This window comes from Eschrichtius robustus, chromosome 8 (genome assembly GCF_028021215.1).
Source record: "Eschrichtius robustus isolate mEscRob2 chromosome 8, mEscRob2.pri, whole genome shotgun sequence".
NCBI lineage: Eukaryota > Metazoa > Chordata > Mammalia > Artiodactyla > Eschrichtiidae > Eschrichtius > Eschrichtius robustus.
Genome location: NC_090831.1, coordinates 123,534,446 through 123,556,753, shown reverse-complemented (window position 1 = coordinate 123,556,753; position 22,308 = coordinate 123,534,446). Strand labels below are relative to the sequence as shown.

Sequence of the window (22,308 nt, the reverse complement as noted above, 5' to 3'; positions counted from 1 at the left end):
ATAAATGTAAAAAGGATAGAAATATAAAAATCTTCATTTTATGACCATCATTGTAAAAACTAACTTAGATAAGAGTTTCAGAGAGCATCCCTTGTACCAGCTCTGTACCGACTTTTTAAAAATTGTAATTTTGTGAAGGTTTTTTTCTCAATATGCCCCAAATTATACAAGCTTCAGGCCCACAAAACAGGGGTCCACCCTTGGTAGAGGGGATGTATTATTTGGGAAGGAGAGATCACGTGGAAGAAGAGCTGGTGGGCGGGGGGGAGGTAAAGGACCTCGGGGCAGATTCCAGAACATTCTCCTGTAGTGAAAGGGTCGACTTTGCGTGCTCAGGAATTTCCTCCAAAAGGCAAAAGGGTGCAGGGGCTCCGATCGGGAAATCCCTATCCCCTACCCTCAACCCCACATTTGAGAGGCAATCCCGGAGAGCTGGGGGTGGGGCGGAGGGGACACGAGTAAAACAGCTGGGCTAGCATCAGTGAGAAAAAGAAAATCAGGCACTCGGAACAGACCTCTGTCAACCGTGTGAGTACAGTGTCGCCCCACCGCCATGCCTGGGGAGAGTCCACTTTCATACCCAAAGAACGCATCCGGGATGACCCCCTTGCTGTACGTTCAGCCCAGGCTGATGAAGCGAAAACAAAGGGCACCTTAAGACCCCGGCGGCCAGACCCGAAGCCCAGCAGAGTACAGAGCACGTGGTGCGCAGGTCCCTCTTCAGCAGAGTCCCACTTAGAGGAAATTCTCAAAGGAAATGCATCTTCACGGCCACATGGGGGCGCCATTCAAAGGCCCCTTCCATCCGCCGGCCCCGGTTCGCCCCTTAAGTTTTCCGACTGATAAATTTATTTTTCTCTCCTTGTTTTAAAATTACTATTCTTGTTATTACAAAATATTATAAAATATTACTGTTGTTATTACGAAATTTTAAAAAATTAAGTTAGAAAATGTATAAAAATGGCTTGTGTTCTCACTGTTAAAGAAAACTACTTGACTATATGCTTCCAAACCTCCCAATGATAATATATGTAATCATTTTATAATCATTTTATATATATTATATATACAATATATATATAATCATATATATAATAATATAATCATTCTGGACAGACTGGACAAATATCATGAACATCTTCCCATACAAATTTCTTCACCAAAATAATTTTAGGTGATGGTATTGTGTTCCGTTATCCATCCCATTAAAAATATTTTTTATAGCTAACCCACACTTTATAGAAAGTTCTAAGTGGCTGCCTACAGGGATTTAGTGAGCTATATTCCTATTGTTGGAAGAATTTTTTCCCTTTCAAATCAAAGGTAGACATGAGGTACAGCTGTCCAAGTAAGTAAACACACAAGAAGCCCAGATCTCCCCGCAGGACCTAAAGCAGCAGAGGCGACGTGGCGGGCGCCCCAGGGGAGAAGGCGCTGGTCTCCTGGGGTTCGCATTGGTGGGGGGGCGGCCGCCGTCGCCGTGGTCACCGGGGGCGGCCCGGCTGCCCCCTGGAGCGGGGAGATCCTTTTTGGTTATCGAGTCCCTCGGGGCGCGGGGGACCAAAGCCCGAGGCTCTCGCGGCCGGCGGCAGGTCTGGCGCTGAGTCCGGGCGGCGACTCAGCGCGCACCCGGCCGTGTTCGGTGGGCCTAGGGGTCGGGGACTCGGGGGATCGGGGTGTCGGCGGAGTGGCAGGCCAGTGGGTCGGTAAGATCAAGGGGCCAGGGGGATCGGCGGGCCGGTGGATCAGGGGCCGGGGGGTTGGCAGGTCAGCGGCAGGGTGGGTCGGCGAGTCGGCGGGTCGGGGGTTCGGTGGGTCGGGAGGCCGGCGGGCCGGGCAGTGTCCGGGGCTCGGCGGGCAGGCGGGTGGCACAGCGGCAAAGGGCCGCCGGGCGGGGCTGGGCGGGGCGGGGCGGGCGCCGCGCCTGCCGTTCGCCTCTCCGGGCTGCAGGTGGGGCTGTGCGGCCGCGCTGCCTCCAGGAAGCCTCACGGGCCTGCGCCGGCTCCCAGGATGCAGTGTGGACCGGCCGGGCGCTGACGGCGGCGGCGCGTCTGCGGGCGGAGCGGCGCGGGCCGGCCAGCGAGGAGCGCGGCGACGCGGGCGGGGACGGCAGGGCCGGGCGGGCGCCGCCTGCGGAGAGGCCGGGGGCCGGCTCGCGTGGGGCCGCGCGGCGGCGGCGGCGGCGGCGACTTCCTCCGGGCCGAGCCGGACAGCGCAGGGCCATGGCCGAGGCGGCCGCGGCTCCGGTAAGGGCGGCCCGCGCGCACGGACGTGCGGACTCGGGGCCGGGGCGGCCCGGGCCCAGCACACGGCGCCGCAGGCCCTAGGGAGGGACTCCGGGGGCCGGGCCGGGCCGCCGGGCCTGGGGCTCCGGCGAGCGGGACGCGGGGTCCGCCGGGGCCTAGGCACCCGCCGGCCAGGCCCCCCGTTCCGGACCGAGCCTGAGCAGGGCGGGACCGGCCGTCCGCGCACCAGAGGCCGCCCCACGCCGAGTTCCTGCTGCCCTCCGGGGCTTCCTGCCCCCGCCCCATCCGCTGGCCCCCTCGTCTCCGCGCCCCCCACCCCGCGTCTCCTTTCTCTGCCCACCGCTCAGCCTTGCGTTCCCTTCCCCCCAGCTCCCCCCAGCGGCCTGGTGGCACCTGGGAGGCGTCCCGAGCGGCGGCGATTCCGCTGGCACCGAGGCCCCTCTGCGTGCCCGGCTCGCTCGGGGTCGGGGCGGAAGACAGCTGCTCCGGTTCCTAGAGGGACGCAGGCACGGCACCAGCCCTGTTAGGCGTGATTTTGTCCTCACAGCAAACCTAGGGGGTAGGCTCTGATTCTCTGTCATAAAAGAGAAAAACCCGAGGCCTAGAGAAGTTAACTTGCCCAGGATCGCACGGCTAGAAAAGGTGTGGAAAGACAGGGTCGCTCTGTGTGCTGGGACACACTGGTGCTTTGGGGGAAGCAGACAGGTACACTGGTGATGGTAAAGCAAAGCAGAAAGAGGTGCGTGCACCTTCCTGGCCCGTGCTGCTGTGATTTGAGCTGGGCTTTTTGGGAAGGCTAGGATTTCACCGGGCTGAGCTGAACCCGTGGAGCTTTTCAGGTAGGGAGGAGGCTTGGACACAGACTGGCAGGCAGTGCCGGGCATGGTCAAGGAGGAGACAGAAGTCGTTTGCCTGGAAAAGATGGTTTTGGTAGGGAGGCACGGGGAGAGGAGGCTGCAGGGAGAGTTGGAAGGGGTTTGAATGCCTGCCTGGACTTCATCATATGGGTGGGGAGCCATTGAAGGATTTGGAGTTCTCTTCCCATCCGCTGTTCTCAAGCGAAGAGTTTACGCTTCCCTGGCAGGAGTCTGAGGCCAGCCCCATCTTGTCCAACCAACATTCAGTGAGGAGCTGGGCTTGAGTAGAAACAGTCGCCACCTCTCACCAAATAGTGTGAAGGCCTCACGTGAGGCTCCCTGGCCCCGTTAAAATGTAAGAAAACTGCGTGTGCCTTATTTATAAGGTCGGAGTTTATGCAGATGCCCTTTTCCTGCAACACAAAGATTATAATAATGGCAGTCAGATGCTCTTGGAGGCTGAGTGGGATTTCTGGGGATGGGGAGCTGGGCGATAAAGTGAAAGGACACTTCTGAAGCAAACGTTTAGAGGCTGGGGTCGTATGTCAGGGATTGATCAAGAGAGGAGGAGTGAGGGGAAGGGAAGAAACGTGGCCTCACGCCCAGGGGCAGGGCTGCGCCAGCCCAAGGTGCCAGCCCAGTGCAGTCTTTGCAGCCTCAGAGCAGAACCACCTACCTCTTGAGCAAGAGTCCCACATCCAGTTGTTTCTGTGCCAATCCAGCTCCTCCGCATCCTTTGAGGCCCAGCTAAAGCCCTACCTTCTTCAGGTCAGAGGTCATCTGATCCAGCTGCCTTCCAAACAACCACAAAATCCCTGATGCTCTGTCCTTGACAGTTTTTTCAGCTTCTGCTCAAACTCTCCTGTCACTATTTTCTGAGGCATCCACCCATGTTCTAGTTCTCAGTGACTTTCTCTAAATGAATCCGCACTGGTTCCTACCAGTCACTTTTTAATTTTGCAAATAGTCACCAAACATTTGTTTAGGAATAATTTTCAGAATGCCGTAAGGTACCATTGATCCTCAGGTGCTGCCAGAAGGTATAAATATCAGGACTTCCTCTCTGACCCATGGGTCCCACCTTCAGATGTGGGTTGGGGGGGGGTCTAGTGGTCGAGCCCCACCCAAAGCAAAATGTGCCCTTGCCTCAGTGTCCCCAGCTGCCGGTCATCTAAGCCACGATGTGAACTGTCCAGCGACAGGCAAGTCAGGGGAATGCCGGTTTATGATGGTTGCAGCACATATAGAAGTCTAACCTTATGGCATATGTCTTACCTTCCTCACCAGTCTGTAAGGTGTGTCACTGATCCTGGGGCAGCGACAAAAATGTCTGAGACCATAATTCGCCCCTTGGGAAGGGTGGGAACAGTGAGAGAAAAAGTCAGTCTCACAAGGGCAGGGGCTCGTGTTTTGTCAAAAACTCTTAACTCTTGGCTGGGGGAGATTTGCAGTAATGGTGATTTTTAGTTTGAGGGGGCTGGTAATTGGACAAAATTAGATTGTCCTGGGGTGGAAAGGAATTAGTCATCAGATTTGCATGTTTATTAAAGAGACACGAGTTGCTTTTTAATAAAGCGGTTGAGCAGCGCTTGTGTTTGTGTCGTTTCAGTGAACCAGCTGTTTTTTTTGCTAGGTCATCATCAGTAGACAGATCCTGTGCAATTATGATGGGAGGTGCTGGCGGGGCTCTAGTAAATCTGCAGTTTACTATTTCTCCATTAAAACACCCCAGCAGTGCGAAGTCACTGTTGATTTAGCAAAATTGCACCGAGCGCCTAGCACAGTCCCCTCACTGTGCTGTGAAAAGATGCAGCAGTGCCTTCAGAGAGCTCGCAGAGGCGGATGCGGGAGGTTACTGTATAGGGCGGCGAGTGCCCTGATGGGGGTCTGCAAGGAGTGCTGCAGAGGCCTGGAGGGAGGGCACCCGCCCAGAGGAGCTGACCGCCAGGCCGAGATCTGGCGTGTGGCACAGGACACCCCCACTTCCCACACGTGCGCTCCCCACTCAGCTCCCTGATGCCTCGGAGAGAGGGGCTCAAGGAACGCGGCGGGCGGGATGATTGATGCTGGGTCTCCTCTCTGTTTCTGAAAGATTTCTCCGTGGACAATGGCAGCTACAATTCAGGCCATGGAGAGGAAGATCGAATCGCAGGCTGCCCGCTTGCTTTCCCTAGAAGGTCGAACCGGGATGGCCGAGAAGAAGCTGGCCGACTGTGAGAAGACGGCCGTGGAGTTGGGGAACCAGCTGGAGGGCAAGTGGGCCGTGCTGGGGACCCTGCTGCAGGAGTACGGGCTGCTGCAGAGGCGGCTGGAGAACGTGGAGAACCTTCTGAGGAACAGGAACTTCTGGATCCTGCGGCTGCCCCCGGGCAGCAAGGGTGAGGCCCCCAAGGTAAGCCCTGGGCGCCAGGGGGTGGGACAGCCCATGCCCGTCAGCGTGCGGGTGAGCATGCGTGACGCTGTGGTTCCGGGTGCCCGTGACCTTCGATGATGTGGCCGTGTATTTCTCTGAGCAGGAGTGGGGCAAGCTGGATGAGTGGCAGAAGGAGCTGTACAAGCACGTGATGCGGGGCAACTACGAGACGCTGGTCTCCCTGGGTAAGGCGTGAGACTCGTTCCTTGGTTACGTGTGCTTTGGGGAGACCTCAGCTTCTCTCTTCCTTCTGGTGGCTTTTGTCCCGAGGATACGTAAATCACTGGGAACCTTGACTGGGCACGGTTATCGCCTCCCCTTCCTAAAGATGAGCCCTGGGTGACTGAATCAAAAGCTGCCTTCTACTTGGTGAAGTTCGCGGGGTGCCAGACCGGGAGGCATGGTGGCCCCCCTCCTAACCAGGCTCAGAGCACAGCCGCTTCTGTTCTCCTGCTGAGACCTGGAGTGGAGAAGGCTCCTACCGCTCTCAGATCCAGTATGATGAACCCAGGTTTGAGAAGGACTTTTTCTCTCGCCTTCTCTTGCTGAGACGTGAGGCCTTGACCGAGTCGCTCCTCTGGGTCGGCGGAGAACGTGGGCAGACCATGCTTCTCCCAGCCAGCGCTGCCTTCACACCTGGAGGCTTCCCCAGACCCTGGGCCTGCTGTCGCTCCCTTCATGCAGTACCCCCAAGAAGGCCTGGACTGTTTCTTCTGGGCTTATTACCTCTTGGGATGGTATCTGTGTGACCCCAGGTCTGAAGGCAAAAAGGCATGGTTATGAGGCTGGGAGCAGGTGCGGGTGTGAGGTTCTATTTCAGTTTGCAGGAACGTACGGCTTCTTAACCTCGAGACCCTATACCAGAGTGTCTTCAGCTCAGCACTCCATCTTGGGCCAGATGAGGCTTTGTTTTGGGGGCCATCCTGTGCCTCGTAGGATGTTCGGCAGTGTCCCTGGCCTGTTCCCAGCAGATGCCAGTGGCACCTCTCCCCCAGCCCCCAGTCGTGACAACCAAAAATGTCTCAGACTTTGACAAATGTCCCCTAGGAGGCAAAACTGCCTACGGGTTGGGAACCACCGCCCTTTACCAATCAAGAAATGTAGTTTCTAGGCCATCTTGGTTTCCCAGGCTGCCTGTCCCCAGCTCTGAATGGAACATGGCAAAAGCTAACCCTTCTGTCTTTCCCCAGACTATGCCATCTCCAAGCCCGAGGTCCTCTCCCAGATTGAACAGGGGAAGGAGCCGTGCAGCTGGCGTCGCGCTGGCCCCAAGGTTCCAGATGTTCCTGTGGACCCGAGTCCAGGTGAGGGGTTGGGGGAAGGCTAGGGAGATAGCAGGCAATCAGATGGAAACAAAAGTAAAGGGCCAGGGAGGGTGTGACCTTCCTTCCAGGGAGAGCCAAGGAAAAACATCAATGTTTTAAACCTGAGTTTTCTTATAGGTGAATTATGACCTATAGCCTGTTCAGCTAACACTCCAGGAATACTTCCCAGTGTGGAAACAGGCAGCAAACCTAGTCTTTTAGGAAAGAGATGGTGTCAGTGGCTCAGCATTAGGGAAAGAAGGAGGGGGACACAGACAGGAAGGTAGAAGATAATAAAGACAAAATTTAATTCATTCACAGCTTTACAAAGAGTCAGCCTTGCCTCCACCCGAGAACCAAATTTCACTTAAAACCATTAGTAATCGCAGAACATTAACCCATTAGCCACGTTTCAACACGGTTAGAGTCACTGATTTATTTAAGGTGAATCTGGATACCCGATACTACGGTCTCAGGTTTTCCTGGGCCAGTCAGCACCTTTGAAAGTTAAGGAAAGGACAGGTAGACACATGAGAAAAGCCAAATGGCTGACGGGAAGACCTTGCTGGGCTGGGGGTCAGCGACGGTCTGTCACTTACCAGGGAGACCCCGCCCCTGCAGGCTCAAGCCCACCTCCTCCCAAGACTCCTTGTCTGCACCCCCTGCCTTGGGGCTTCCCTTCCGTCTGAACACCGAGGTTACTAAAAAGTCTTATATGTTTAATTGGTGATTCACAAAATGTGTCTTCCGTGTTTGCTGTGTCATTGCAGTTAGATTTTCCCTTACCCGGGGCAGGCCGTGTTCAGAAATCAGTCACCAGTTCAGGTCAACAGGGACAGTGCTGAAAGCTGGAAATTGACTAGAGCAGAGTGCTGTCTGGATGGAAAAGATAGTTATGACACGTGGGGCTGCCAGCTGCTTACCTCGGGTGGGAGGTTCCTCGTAGGTTTGTTTTATTGTATTTATTCTATCCATGTGGAGGCCTCCCTGGATGTAATAAATATACACGATAATGAGAGTGAATAGGGGCCTGGAAATGTGGTGGCTTCTGGCGAGTCCCTGCCCAGCCCTCCCCTCCGGCTCTCAGAGCTCCCCTCTCGGCCTTGAGCCCGTCAGCGGGAACCCTGGGTGGCCTTCATCCCTGCCCACCTCGGTCCAAGAAGCCGGGACCCCCGGCTCACCCTCCCCCGCTCTGGGCTTCGTACAGCCGCTCGTCAGACCTCCTCTCCCACTTCTCTTCAACCCCTAAATCCTCCCAGCTGTGCTTGGGGAAGTGGGTGCTCGGCAAGCCCGCCAATCCTCAGGCTCCTCCCCAGCTGTCCACCCATTCTTGCCCAGCGGAGACCTGCTTCCTCCCCTTTCCTCACCCTCTTTCCCTGCCTGGAGGGCGCTGGTGTCACTGGTGTCGTTGCTCCTCAATATAGCCTCTCCTGGTTTTCCTCCCACCTTTCCTTTGCTATTTCCTGCCGCCCTTTCTGATCTTTAAGCATTGGGGTGCCCTCAGCCCTCCGCCTCCTCTCTCTGTGCCCACACTCCGTCCTCCCGGTGGGTACTCCCACCGGGACCTCTGCCCCGAATCCTGCACGCCCGCCGCCTGGTCTGTCTGCACGTGGACAGCTGCCGGACGGCCCGTTTAGAGCACGTGCCTCCCCGAGCTCCTCATCTGCCCGTCAGAACCTGCTCCTTCCACAGGCTTCCCCACTGCAGTGGGAGCCCTCCGTCCTCCAGCTGCAGGCCCAGAACGCAGGAGCCCGGGTGTGAAACTGCTGGGTCATAGGAAGGTGCATGCTCAGCTTTTCCTGGTAACGTCTCAGTGTGCTCTGAAGTGGTGGTGCCAGTCAGCACCCACCAGCAGCGCCAGGGTCCCCACTGTACCCCGTCCTCACCAGCCCTGGAAATGCCTCACATTTTAATTTCTGCCCATCTGGTGGGAGTGAAATGGTTTAAAATTTATAGTTTAAAATGTGCATTTTCCTAATTAATGAGATTGAATGTTAGAGCCTACGTTTATGGGCCACTTGTCTTTCCTCTCCTATAAAATGCCTGTTTATGCCTTCTGTCCATCTTTCTTTTGTTTTCCCTTTACATATTGATTTGTAAGAGTTCTCTTCTATTCTGAATATCAGTTTTTTTGTGTGAGTATGTGTAAATCTTCTCCACTTACGGTATGCTTTAAAGAACAGATGCTTTTAATTTTAACTTACTTGGACTAATCTTTTACCTTTATGGTTTGTCCTTTTTATGTCTTAATTAAGAAATTTCCCCCTACCTCAAGGTCGTAGTACATCATCTTATATTTTTTCTAAACTGTTGCCTTTCACGTTCAAGTTCTTAATCCATCTGGAACAGACTTTTATGGCCATGGGAGGTTGGGACCCTACTACTTTCTCACTGGTACTCTGGGTCTTCTTTTCCTTTGCTCTTTCAGGTAAACTCTCTAATTCCCTTATCAAATTCCATGAAAAATCCAGTTGGGATTGTGGTTGGAATTGCATTGATTCTATTAATCATTTTGGAGAGAATTGACCCCCTACTGTACTAAGGGTGAATATCGTTAAGTCACTCCATTTCTCTCATCTGTAACGTCTCAGTGAAGTTTTATAACTTTCTTCAAACAAGGCCTTGTACATTTTTTTGTTAGCTATATTCCTCCGTCCTTTGCATTTTTTACATCGCTGTTGTCAGTGGTGCCTTTTTCTGTTTGTTGCTGCTGTGTGCTGGGGTCTTGGGGGCAGGGAGCACCCTTTCCTGGTGCTTTTTCTCCTGTGACAGGGGCTCAGTTATGTAACATCCCATTCTCTCTCACCCAGTTAGGCACCCCACCAGGGGTGCCACCAGGGATGCACCTCATCGGGGAGTTTGGGAGCAAGGATTGGACAAGCACAGTCCTTGTCCAACCTTCTTCCCTTGGGCAGCTGGCTGCCACCAGGGACAGACAGTCTCTGCTGCTCTGCTGGGGAGAGCCTCCTTCACCATGGTCCAAGGTGACTTCCTGATCCAGGGTCAGTGCTGAGGACCCCCCTTGCATAAAATGCATCCTCATTTATCAGTAATAAAAAGAGTTTACCCTCACCAGCCTTCCTCTTTTGTTTTATTTCTCTAATTGTTAAGATCCATGACAGGGAAGAAAAATGGTAATTGCCAGGCTCCCTTAAAACCCTAAGAGTAGACAAAAATGCAGTTGTCTTTTATTTATCGATATATCTATCTAGGAACCTTGCCAAAATTCTCATTAGTACCAATAACTTTTGCAATAATTGTCTGATGAGTCTCGGGTTTTCTGAAAAGATAATCATATCCCCTATGAGTAATAAGAATTTTTTGTTTCGTTTCAAATCTTTATGATTTGGTTTTCTCTTGTTTTATTGTGCTGGCTGAGAACTCCCAGAAAATCCTTAAATAGAAGTGATGACAACAGGTCATCTTATTGGTTCATGATGTTAAAGAAGATACTTTTTAACTTTTCACATTGAGTCTAATATTTGTTAAAAGTTTTTTGGTCAGTGCTGTTTATCAGGTTAAAAGAGTTTTGTACATGTCTGGTTGACTAGATGTTTCTAACAGGAATCGCTGTTGAATTTTTTTGGAATGCTATTTTGGTATCTATTGAGAGGATTATATGATTTTTCTTCTTTAACCTGCTGGTATGGTAAATTATGTCATTTTCTCATGTTGAACCAACCTTGCAATTTTGGGAAAAAAACCTAACTTAGTCATGATCCTTTACATACATTGCTGGCCTTAATATGCTAATTATTTTGTTTAGGATTTTTGAATCTTTGTTCATGAGTGAGACTGGCCTATACTTTTCCTTTCTCAGACTGTCTGTGGCTGGTTTTGATATTAAAGATATGTTATGATGTATTCCCTCTGTTTTTATTTGCTCAGAGAGTTTGTGTAATATTGGAATTACCTATTCTTTGAATGTTTTTCTTCGTGGGGGAGATTTTTGTCAACTGATTTAAGTTCTTTAATAGTTATAGGACCTTCTTTATTCAGTTTTGGCAAGTTCTAGTTTTTCTAAGGAATTTGTTCATTTCCCCAGAGGTTTCAAATTTCTTGGAATAACATTCATAATATTCTATTTTTTAATCTCAGCTACATCTGTAATTATGCCCCTTTTTCATTCTTCATGTTGGTTATTGGTGCTTTCTCCTTTTCTCTTGGTAATCTTGCTAGAGATGTATTGGTTAATATCCTTTCCAAAGAACCAACTTTTGCTTCTCTGTGTTCTTTGTTTCTTCTTTTATTAATTTACACTCTCATAGTATTTCCTTTCTTTTTATTTTTGTTGCTTTTATTTTATTGTTATTACTTTCTAACATCTTGCATTGACTGCTTGACCTATTAATTTTCAACCGGTTTCCTCTTTTTTAATATAAACATATGAGGCTACAAACTTCCTTCTAAGTACCATGTAGATGCAGACACACATTTTGATAATTTTTTCATTAGCATTGGGTTCCAAATAGCTTCCATTTTCATTGTGATTTGTCCTTAGAGCCTTGGATTATTTAGAAAGCATATATATATATATATATTTTTTTAATTTTAGTATATATGGGGAGTTTGAGGATATCTGTTATTGATTTCTAACTTAATGGTGTTATAGTTAGAAAATAGATGTGTAAAATACTAATCTTTTAAAATTTATTGAAGTTTGTTTTATGGCCTAGAGAGTATTCATTTTTTCTTAATGTTTTGTATGGCTTGAGAATCTTGTGTTTTCCTTGTCTTTAAGTTATGCTTATGTCCATTTGGTCAGTTTGTTAATAGTGTTGTTCAGATCCTATAATCTTTGGTTGGCTTGGTTTACCAGTTATGGAAAATGGTATGTCATTTCCCCACAGAGGAGGTGGATTTGTTCATTTCTCCTGGAGTTCTGTCAGTTTTGCTTTATTATTTTGAAGCTATGTTATTCGATTTAAATCATAGAATTATTTTATCTTTCTGGTCAATTTACCATTGTGCAGTGATTCTTTTTTATTTCTATGGATATTTTTCTTTTTAAGTCTATTTCATCTGATATGGTATAACCACATCTTTTTGTTTTTAATTGTTTATTTGACTTAGTATATCTTTTATTGTCTCACACTGCTTTTGCATCCTTCTGTTTCAGGTGTGTCTCCTATAAACAGCACATAGCTGAGTTTCTTACTTGTTTTTAGTCTGCTCGTCCTTACGTGTGAAATGTCCAGAACAGTAGGCACCAGCCACATGTGACTATTGAGCACTTAAAAGGATGAAATACGTATATGTCTAAGTGAATAGTTTGGATATATTTGGATATATTGGGTTTAAAAAAAAATTGCTAAAATTATTTCACCTGTTTCTTTTTACTTTTCTAAGGTAGCTACTATCAAACCTAAAATTAGATATGTGGCCCACCTTGATCTCTGTTGCACAGCGCTGGTCTAGATCATTGACATTGACCGTGGCCACTAGGGTGTTTGGATTCTTAGCCACCGTCTTAAATTGTGCTGCGAGACCTTAGCCCTGCCTTTTCTGTATTTCTTTTTTCTTTTTCCCACTCCTCCCTTGAGAATTACTCATTTAGATTTTTTCCTCCTTAAACTGTTATTATTTTTAATTAGTTTGGAGCACCAGCCTGGGGGGGGTGGGTGTCAACTCCCAGGGGAGACTGTTCTCCCCACTCAGCTAAGATCAAAGGCCAGAATGGGCAGTTGCCTTTCACAGGGCAGGTTTTCACCTTTGTTTTATGTTTAGTGCACTGGGAACATTGCTCTTTGGTCCCAGGTTTGTGTGTGGTGGTGGTGAGGGGTCTCCAGCCCAACCTTCCACCCTGCTTAAGCACTAGGCTTCTCACATCTGTCTGCCCCAGGTGTGCACAGTCCATTGTAGCCCAGCAGTAGGGGAGTGGGAGATGCCCTACAGTTTACCATGGTTGACTTAGGCTTTCTTAGAGGTCATCCATGCTTAAAAATGTTTGTGTTTTTATACTTTACCCATCATTTTTAGATACTCCATATCGAGAGGAGTTTCTCTGCACAGCTAGCCAGCCATATGCCAGAAATAGAAGAGTTGAATGCTGCTTCTATGTCTGTTGAGATGACTATTGTTTTCTCCATTAATCTGTTTGTGAGTTGTGTTACTGTATTGTCCAGGGGTAGCTTATCCTTGAGTTCTCAGGATAAACCCAGTTTGTTCATAATGTATTGTCTCTTTTTCTTTTTTGAAAACATATTACTGGATTTGATTTGTATTTCTTTCATTTAGAATCTTTGCATACCTGTTCATAAATGATCATTTTATAAATTTTTTCATATACTGTTCTCTAGTTTGTGCAATGAGAATTATACTAGCCTCATTTTGACAGCTATTTTCCCTCAGCATTTTGAAAATATTATCTTCTGACATCGTACTTGCTGATAGAAATCTGCTTTCAGTCTGAATGTCATTCTTTTCTCTCTGGTGCCTTTTAAGATTTTCTTTGTCTTTGCTGTTCCATTTCACATGAATATTGTCTAGGTTTATATTCTTTTTTATTTCCTACTTAGGAAGTGGTGTTTTCCTTCAAGCCATGGGCTCACCATGCCTTCAATTTTGGAAAATTCTCAGCCATTATTTCTTTACCTGTTGCCATGTATCCATTTCTTATTCCCTCCTTCTGGGATTTCTGCCAGCATACGTTGCAACTTCTCGTTTAATCCTCCGTGTCTCAACTTCTCTTTCATATTTTCATTTCTTTATCTCTCAGTGTTGTACTCTGGATTGTTTCCCCAGATCCATCTTCTAAGTCACTAATTTTCTCTGCAACTGTGTTCATTCTGTTGTTAAGCCAGCCACTGTATTTTTTATTTCCATGACTGCTTTTGTCATTTCTAGAATGTCTATTTGGTTCTCTTTCACATCTGCCTTTTTAAAAATAATTTCCTGTTCTTGCCTTACAGATTCTGTTCCTTCCTTTATTTCTTTGAATATTTTAAACATACTTATGCTACTGTATCCTTCAGCCTATTCTTCTTCTGTAGTTTGTGGGAGTGAGTTCTGCCATGGCTCTCATGGCATTTGGCTCCTCTTCTGGTTTGTAAGTTTAGCCTTTTAGTAGGGGCCCCTTAAGGCCTGCCTTGTGGGTGTGCCCCTATGGGCAGGTTTGCACTTGCCTCTGTTCGGGGGCCTCCTGGGTTGCCGTGGTTCTCAGCCAATTTTTCTGTGAATTTCTCAGCTTTTCTCAGCTGCACCACGTGGTTAGTATGAAGTTCGTGTGGACACGGGAATCTCATTTATTATGGGTGGCTTTTCCATCCACGGCCCTGGACAAGACGCAGCTTCCTTATTGTGCCCCTAGGTGGACGGAGTTTTAGTCCCCATCCACCTGATGGGACAGAGCCTCACGGCTCCCGGCTGATGCAGGCAGCTCAGCTCTGCTCTCACCTCACTTGGACATCCAAGCCCAGCCCCTAAGGCCTGCATCCTGTTTCAACAACTCTCCTTGGCTCCTGCTCAAACTCTTGATTTGACCTTGTGTTTTTTCTTTGATTCTTATATCTGGAATCTTTCTTTTGTGCTCACGTAAATACATGTGTAGGGGTAAGGTTTTGGGGACGGGGGTAGATTTTATCTAGCATTTCTGTGTTTAAAGTGAGAGCAGGACCTCCCTAGGGCAGCACAGTCTTGCCCATGGACCAGAGATCCAGCCCTGAGAATGCGTTTTGTATTCCTCACTTCTCCCTGCCTGACCCGTGTGCTCAATACCATGTGGCCACATGCTTTGCCTGGAAGGCCCCGCAGTCCCTGTTTGAGCTCTTGCCTTCCCTTTCCACCAGGCTCTTTTGCTGTTTGACCTTTGCAAGGCCCCGTGTGCCTTTCCTTGGCTGGACGTGTGTCCCCCCCAGGGCCCCTGATGCTGTCACTCACGCACTCTCTTTTTCTCAGGCTCAGGGCCCCCCGTTCCTGCCCCCGACCTCTTAATGCAGATCAAGCAAGAAGGTGAGCTCCAGCTCCAGGAGCAGCAGACTCTAGGCGTGGAGGCGTGGGCAGCCGGACAGCCAGACATCGGGGAGGAGCCGTGGGGCCTCAGCCAGCTGGACTCCGGAGCAGGAGACGTCTCTACCGACGCTGCCTCTGGTGAGTGGCTGAGGCTGGGAGCAGACGGCACGAACCAGATGCAGGGACTGAGGGCAGGACCTGGGAGAAGGAGTTCCTGCAAGCATTGCGGGGGGCTGTGGGCTCTGGCCTGACTAGTTTAGAAGATTTCCCACCTTATGGCAGGGGTTGCCCCGAAGGACATCTTGCTGGTCCCTCTGGGTTCCATGATGCTCTTGTCCTGGTATTCCTCTGCCTCACTCCTGCCAGCCCCCTCCTGGTCTTCCTGCCCCAGCACTGGACATTTAAATCACCAGCTGCCTCCTATTAAAGAGGGGCTGTATGACAAGAGTGTGACGTCTGAGCTTCCTGGTGCCTCAGAGAAGGGGACAGAAGCAAACTGGTTCAGGAGAGGTGGGGTCGTTGCGCTCGGGCAGGAGAGTCACCGGTGGGGTCTCGGGGCAGCTGCTCCGCCTCTCCCACGGGGTCTGCCCGCTTCTTTCCCTAACCCACCGGCTCTGCTCTGTCTTCACTGCAGGCGTCCACTCCAACTTCTCAACCACTATCCCGCCCACCTCCTGGCAGGCGGATCTCCCTCCCCACCACCCCTCCTCCGCCTGCTCGGACGGGTCGCTGAAGCTCAGCACGGCCGCCTCCACGGAAGGTACGGGGTGCGGAGGGAGAACTGGAAGGGCTCATGTCTGCCCCGGAGGCTGCCTCAGCCGTGGCCCCGGATGGTCCAGCCAGCAGGCATTTAGGTGCCGGTGATGTGAACACTCTGTACAGTCTGTCCCCTTTTTCTCCTTCTAGATTCTTAGGCTTGAACAGTCTTTCTTGAGACGGCCCATTTTCCCACAGTTCCTTTCTTGTGTTAAGCAGTCAATCTTGACAAGCTGAACCCTTAAGAGGATGTACCTCTTGCCCAGACTCAGCAACCCTGGCTCCTCTCTGACCTGGAAAAACCCAAACCCAACTAGAACCGCTTCTTAGATATCAGCACTACCAAAGACAGGTGTCCACAGGCCTGAATTGGGAGGAACTGCCACATTTATGTATTAGTTTTCTACTTCTGTTTTGAAAGCCAGTTATCTGTTACTTTAAGTAATAATTTCTGTCATATTTTGGCACTGCAAAACTGTGCTAAAAGCCTAGATCCCTGATATAAAACTCTAGGGTATGAAATTCAAGTACATTTACGTAAAATCAAACACATTTTTACTACTACACTAATACTTTTATCGTTAGCTAGCTGGCTACATTTACTGAATGCTTGCTGCATGCAAAACAGCATGCTAAGTGCTTTCACATGTGCTGTGTGGTTTAAACTTCATGCAACCCTGTGAAACGGTATTCACACAGGAGCTTGCCTGAGGTCACCGCTGCTCTGCGGGGAGCCACGTTCCAGTCTCAGATCCACCTGAGCCCAGCTCTGTGCTCCTGCCCCTCGGGTGCATTGCCACCAGTGGTCAGAGCTCCTTCCTTAGCATAACTTCACGATTAGTCTTAAGAGCCAAAGTGAAAATGGAACGCGGTGAGCAGATGCAATGGTTGCTCTCCTGTGGGGAAGGTTCTAGAACAAGGGGAGCAGATAGGTTGGTTGCTTTACCTGTGGTGAAGGTCTGGAACACGATGTCCTCACCCACGGTTTGAGGCAGCCTCCTGACCACCTGGGGCATCTCTGCTGAACTGGTTGGATCCAGAGGCTTCGAGACTAGGGCTCAGAGTGGCCATAGTTGGGCCAAATGTCCTGATGGAAGATCTTCCCTTTCTAAGCGGGGAGGGGACAGAATGATACCTGGTCTTTCTGTCTTTCTCAGCAGATGTAAAGATTGTGATAAAAACCGAAGTCCAGGAAGAGGAGGTAGTGGCCACACCAGTGCATCCTACTGACCTAGAAGCCCACGCAACCCTGTTCGGACCAGGCCAAGCCACAAGGTTCTTCCCTAGTCCTGTCCAGGAAGGAGCCTGGGAGAGCCAGGGCAGCTCCTTCCCCAGCCAGGACGCCGTGCTGGGGCTGAGAGAGCCCGCCCGGCCCGATCGCGAGCTGGGCGAGCCCAGCCCCGCGGTGACCCAGGACGAGACCCCTCCAGGGGACTGGCTCTTTGGGGGGGTCCGGTGGGGCTGGAATTTCAGGTGTAAGCCTCCCGCGGGCCTGAACCCGAGGACCGGGCCTGAGGGTCTGCCCTACTCCACGTCTGACAACGGAGAGGCCGTGCTGGACCCCGGCCAGGCCCCGAGACCCTTCAGCGACCCCTGCAAGTACCCCGGCCGGACCAAAGGCTTCGGCCACAAGCCGGGCCTGAAGAAACACCCGGCGGCCCCCCCGGGGGGGCGGCCGTTCACGTGCGCCGCGTGCGGGAAGAGCTTCCAGCTGCAGGTCAGCCTGAGCGCGCACCAGCGCAGCTGCGGGGGTCCGCCCGACGGGGCGCCGGGGGCGGCGGGCGGCGCGCGGGACGGCAGCGGCCTGCGGTGCGGCGAGTGCGGCCGCTGCTTCACGCGGCCGGCGCACCTCATCCGGCACCGCATGCTGCACACGGGCGAGCGGCCCTTCCCGTGCACCGAGTGCGAGAAGCGCTTCACCGAGCGCTCCAAGCTCATCGACCACTACCGCACGCACACGGGCGTGCGGCCCTTCACCTGCACCGTGTGCGGCAAGAGCTTCATCCGCAAGGACCACCTCCGCAAGCACCAGCGCAACCACGCGGCGGGCGCCAAGCCGGCCCGCGGCCAGCCCCTGCCGCCGCTGCCTGCCGCGCCCCCCGACCCCTTCAAGAGCCCCGCCTCCAAAGGACCCTTGGCCTCCACGGACCTCGTGACCGACTGGACTTGTGGCCTGAGTGTCCTGGGACCCACCGACGGCGGGGACCTGTGAGGCCCCCGCGGGTGACCCCCGCAGGCCCAAGTGTAAAGAGGCGCTTCTCCAGACAGCGGGGTGGTGCGTAAAGCTTCGAGGCGGAACGGAGCCTGGGGGAGAACCAGATTCCCAGTTGCTGAACCGATCACTGGAGCAGGAGAAACTATCAGACAGTGCAGCTTCCACCTCTAAACAAAGTAGAATTCTCTGATTGTGAAACTGAGCAGCATAGAAGTTTAAGTAATTTAATTACGAAACTTTTGTTTTTTTTTAATTCTTGAAGAAAAAACCGGAAAATAGTAGTAGCACCAGTTTAAACTTTATAGTGTACCTTTGGTTTCTGGAGTGCGTGTGTGTGTTGTGGGCTGTGTCCTTACCAAGTCTGACAGAGGGTGTGACGGAAGCTTGGCTGGCTGGGGACGCGGGTGAGGAGGGACCTGGACCTCCCTGCCCTCAGTGACCCCGAGGGATGGGCCGGTCTCTGCACACAGCCCCAGGGGAGCGGAGACCCGGCTCTGCCCAGGGCCGGGCTGGGAAGTAAGGCCAGCCGGGCGCCGTGGAAGCCCAGTCTCCACTCGCGGGCAGGAGGCCTGAGCAGGGGCAGCCCGGCGTCTCTCAGCACCGGCCTCTCATCTGCAAAGGCTCTGCACAAGTGCCGGCCCTGCGCAGGCCCCATGCCGCTCCCCCCACCCCGCCCCGGTACGTGGCTCCTGGGCCTCGTAAAGGAGAGTTGTCCGGAAGCACCGTTAGGCTTGCAGACGTGAGACAGGGGCAGCGGAAGCAGAGCCGGGAACAGAGCCTTGCCTGCCGACCCCTCCAGGGGAGGGGCTGTCCTCTGCTCCAGCCAGATGCTCGTTTCCTTTTCTCTTGGTGTGGTGTGTCTTCTCGCTGTCCAGACGCTTTCGCACGGAACCTCATTTGATGGTTACCGTGCCCTAGTGAAGCACGCCGGACGAGCATCCTTTCCTGTGAGAGATGAGGCAATAAGCTACTCCGATGGGACCCATCTCAGCCTCGCACCCCGTGTGCACGATGAGTGCAGACAGTTGGGAAGAGGCTCAGGACAGACTTGGCTCGTCCTTCTGGAGCGTCAGTTTGGGGGAGGAGAGCTTTTCATTTTGCCCTCTTAAAAGATTTGCCCCACATCTGCCTGAGCAAAATCATCACGCGTCAAGCTTTAGCCAAGTGGCGGCCTTGGTGGCCAGTGGGCGCTCTCCCCCGGGAGGGGTCGGGGCTGAGGGGCTGGGCCAGGGGCAGGGCTTGCTCGTTCCCTGGCTGACATCTTGAAGGTGGAATTAGAAATGGGCCAAGGTTTCTTGATTCCACCCCAATGCTGTCCCTGCCACACGAGAATCCATTCCCGTTTTGTTGAAGCAGATGCTGGTTCCTTGTCCTCTGGGGAACTTGTTTCCCGAGGGGGGAGACCATCGCTTCTGTTCATTCAGCTCCCTTGTGCGTACTTTTATTAGGCAATAGACTAGTTAAGAAGATTGTTTCTATGTACTGTATATTTTGTACCAGTTTACACTTCTAATATTGATATAACTGATATTTTGAGAAACAAATGAAGAGGAAACATCCTGTTAAAATAAAACCTAACCAGCACCAAGGCGGTTTGGTGGGTTCTGTTCTTAGACCCGCGTCTTTGGCGCTGGTGCCACTACACGCATCCCCCGAGGCAGCAGTGCGGTCGGCTTTCTCTGCGCCCTCCTCCTGCTCAGGGTGGCCTTGGACCCAGGGAGGCAACTGTCCCTGAGAGCTGGGATGGGAGAATCCAGAGAAGTTTGACTCTGTGGAGATAAAACCGACACCTGGAGGGAAAATAAAACCACATCCAGTCACCTCGCTTCAGAATATAGTCATGGTTTTTGTCATTTAGTTTAATATGAGATCATGTACATGAAGATAGGAAGAAAAAATTGCAGGGTATCAAAGAAAAACTGAAGCTGGATGTTTTCTCTTTGCATCTTTTCTTGGCTGGGCAGAGGCCAAGAAAGGATCCGGGATGCCTGCAGTGGCTGTAACCCTGGTCTTGGAGTGAAGTCCCTCCAATGGCATTTGAGCCAGGCCAGCTGACACCCATATTCCCACCAACTAGAGTTAACACTTGTTAACATGCTATCTCATGTTTTGTTTTCAGTCTCTTTTGTTTTGATCGTTGTCTTTTTAAGAAAATGAAAATGTAAAATTAAGAAATCCACTCGAATTTGCCACGGAAGGCGTGGGAGTGGGACGCGGAGAAGGAAGGGGAGCGGCTCTCATCCAGGCCCATCGTGAGATGGCGGGAACAGGCCATGGCGTCTCATTCCTTCTCAGCAGCACTGACCTCTCTTCTGTGCTTCCGGTCCCCCGCCCCCACTGGACATGTCTCTAGTGCTTGGAAGTCAACCGGGACGCATCTGGTGTCTGCCCAGCTGGGGGTGCTCCTCCTCCACCACACCCTCGCCCGTCCTCACATGCATTCTCACGCCCACACGCTGCCTGCGTGTCATGCCAGAACCCCATCCGTGGCCCATGAAAGGACGACTCCTAACGTCTGGCTCGGGTGCTCTCCAAGACAGAGGGCATGGGAGGAAAGGGTTTAGGCAGTGGGGAGGGGGAGGCTGAGGTCCATCTCAGACATCCAGCAGGGGGTGCCCAATCAGTGAGGGAGACCAGACAAGCACTGTGGAACGGGGACCCCACCACGACTCCCAAACTTCCTGGGAACGCTTGCTCTGCCACGGCTCAAAAGAATCCCACTTAGGCCAAAGCACAGTGGTCCCTGGTTATTAGCTTCCTATTGCTGCTGTAACAAATTACCACAAACTTCATGGCTTAAACCAACCAGATTTATCTTACATTTCTGGAAGTCAGGAGTCCAAAATGAGTCTTATGGAACTAAAATCAAGGTGTCATCACGGCTTCATTCCTTCTGGAGACTCTAGAGGAGAATCCATTTCTTTGCCTTTTCCAACTTCTTGAGGCCACCTGCATTCCTTGGCTTTTGGCCCCTTCCTTCAGCTTCAAAGGGAATCACTCCAAACTCTGCTTCAATCATCACATCTTTTTTTGACTTTGACCCTCTTGCCTCCCTCTCATAAAGACTCTTGCAATTTCATTGGGCCTGCCCAGATAATCGAGAATGATCTCTCCATCTAAAGATCCTAATTTAATCACATCTGCAAAGTCCCCTTTGCCATACTATAAGGCTATATAGGTTCTGGGAATTAGGATGTAGACAGCTTTCGCGGGTGGGGGGGGCCATTATTTGACTTACCACACTTCCCAAATCTCAGGACAACCCTCATCACCTCTCCGAGGCCAGACCAAATCCTCCCTGGGATGCTCCTGTATGTTCTGGCACTGAAGTAACGTGCCAAAACGAGAACACTCGAGGTTCATCATTCCCAGTCATTCCTTCATATCGGCCACCCTCTGTTGCCCAACAAAATGTACCCATCTGTTGCCTGCCTCCTCCTGACATCTTTCTTTACCTTCATCTTCTTCCAACTTTGTTCTCATTCCTATGCTTCCAAAGATGGTCCCCATTCCTTCCGACTCTCCATTGTTAAGTAGTAGTGCTACAGCATTGTCATGTTTACAGGCAGACTGAAGACAAGGTGGGCCAGCTGCACCTTAACCATTTCAACAGCCTCAAGATCTTTGAAGATTGTGCTGGCCACGTGTGACTATTACTCTCGTTTGCGTCTCCATCCTGGGGAAGACGCCCCCTCCTCCTCTAAAGTTCCTGTCACCGGCTCTCTTTTTCTGTCATTTATCAGTCTTTCTTCCACATCAGTGAAGGCTTGCCAGAAGTCCTTCTGGGCCTCAAGTCTGTGGCTCCCACCCCATCCTGCACTGCTCCATCCCTCACACAGGCCCAAGGTGACCTTTCTCACTGGGAGATCTGATCCCTCTCATTCCCGGTTTTAAAGTCCTCCAGCAACTCCATCACCTGCACTGAGAATCTAAACTTTAGCACGACATTTCCGACCCCTCGTGAGGTGGCTCCTTCCCTGTCCTCATCTCCTGCAACTCCCCTTGCATCTCATGCTCTAGATGAACTGAACCACCTGCCCTTCCCAGAGCACTGTGCTGTTCCTCATCTCTGCACATGCTGTTCCCGCTGCAGACGATGTCCTTCTTCCCTTTGCCCCACTGCCCCGTCCACCTGGTGCACTCCTTCTTACCCCTCAGTTCATGGCTCAACCTCATCCAGCCTTCCGCAGTTTCTGCAGGTGGAATTGATGCCTCCCATGTTTTTCCATGGACACTTGCTCAGACTCCGTCTGTCATCTCATGGGACTCTCTCTTACTTTGTATATCATGTGTTCCTGGAAATGTGTATAAAGGTGTATGTGTAAAAATGAAGCAATAAGATGATGCGACCAACAAGGGGGTAATTTCCAAAATATACATACAAGCAACTCATACAGCTCAATGTCAAAAAAACAACCCAATCAAAAAATGGGCAGAAGACCTAAGTAGACAGTTCTCCAAAGAAGACATACAGATGGCCAACAAGCACATGAAAAGATGCTCAACATTGCTAATCATTAGAGAAATGTAAATCAAAACTACAATGAGTTACCACCTCACACCAGTC

At 51.2% G+C, this 22,308-nt stretch overlaps 1 protein-coding gene across 3 annotated transcripts; it reads left to right on the top strand.

Moving 5' to 3' along the window:
- Nucleotides 1-2,143: 2,143 nt before the first annotated feature.
- ZNF746 (zinc finger protein 746) lies at nt 2,144-19,329 on the top strand. Of its 3 annotated transcripts, none has more exons than XM_068549635.1 (7): nt 2,144-2,246; nt 5,196-5,495; nt 5,620-5,701; nt 6,707-6,820; nt 14,717-14,908; nt 15,405-15,530; nt 16,687-19,329. In XM_068549635.1, the coding sequence occupies exons 1-7, from the start codon at nt 2,223-2,225 to the stop codon at nt 17,736-17,738; spliced, it is 1,890 nt and encodes a 629-aa protein (XP_068405736.1). In that variant the 5' UTR covers nt 2,144-2,222; the 3' UTR covers nt 17,739-19,329. The 3 variants fall into 3 exon arrangements, with proteins under 3 accessions (XP_068405736.1, XP_068405735.1, XP_068405737.1); XM_068549634.1 differs by having other exon boundaries at nt 16,684-19,329; XM_068549636.1 differs by lacking the exon at nt 2,144-2,246 and adding an exon at nt 2,411-2,805 and having other exon boundaries at nt 16,684-19,329.
- Nucleotides 19,330-22,308: the final 2,979 nt, after the last annotated feature.

Excerpts from the sequence above, each read along its gene's own strand:
- ZNF746 (XM_068549634.1), top strand. The coding sequence starts at position 2,223 with ATGGCCGAGGCGGCCGCGGCTCCG. Across the intron at positions 2,247-5,195 it reads CCGAGGCGGCCGCGGCTCCG|ATTTCTCCGTGGACAATGGC; the intron begins GTAAGGGCGGCC and ends TGTTTCTGAAAG. Across the intron at positions 6,821-14,716 it reads TCCTGTGGACCCGAGTCCAG|GCTCAGGGCCCCCCGTTCCT; the intron begins GTGAGGGGTTGG and ends TCTTTTTCTCAG.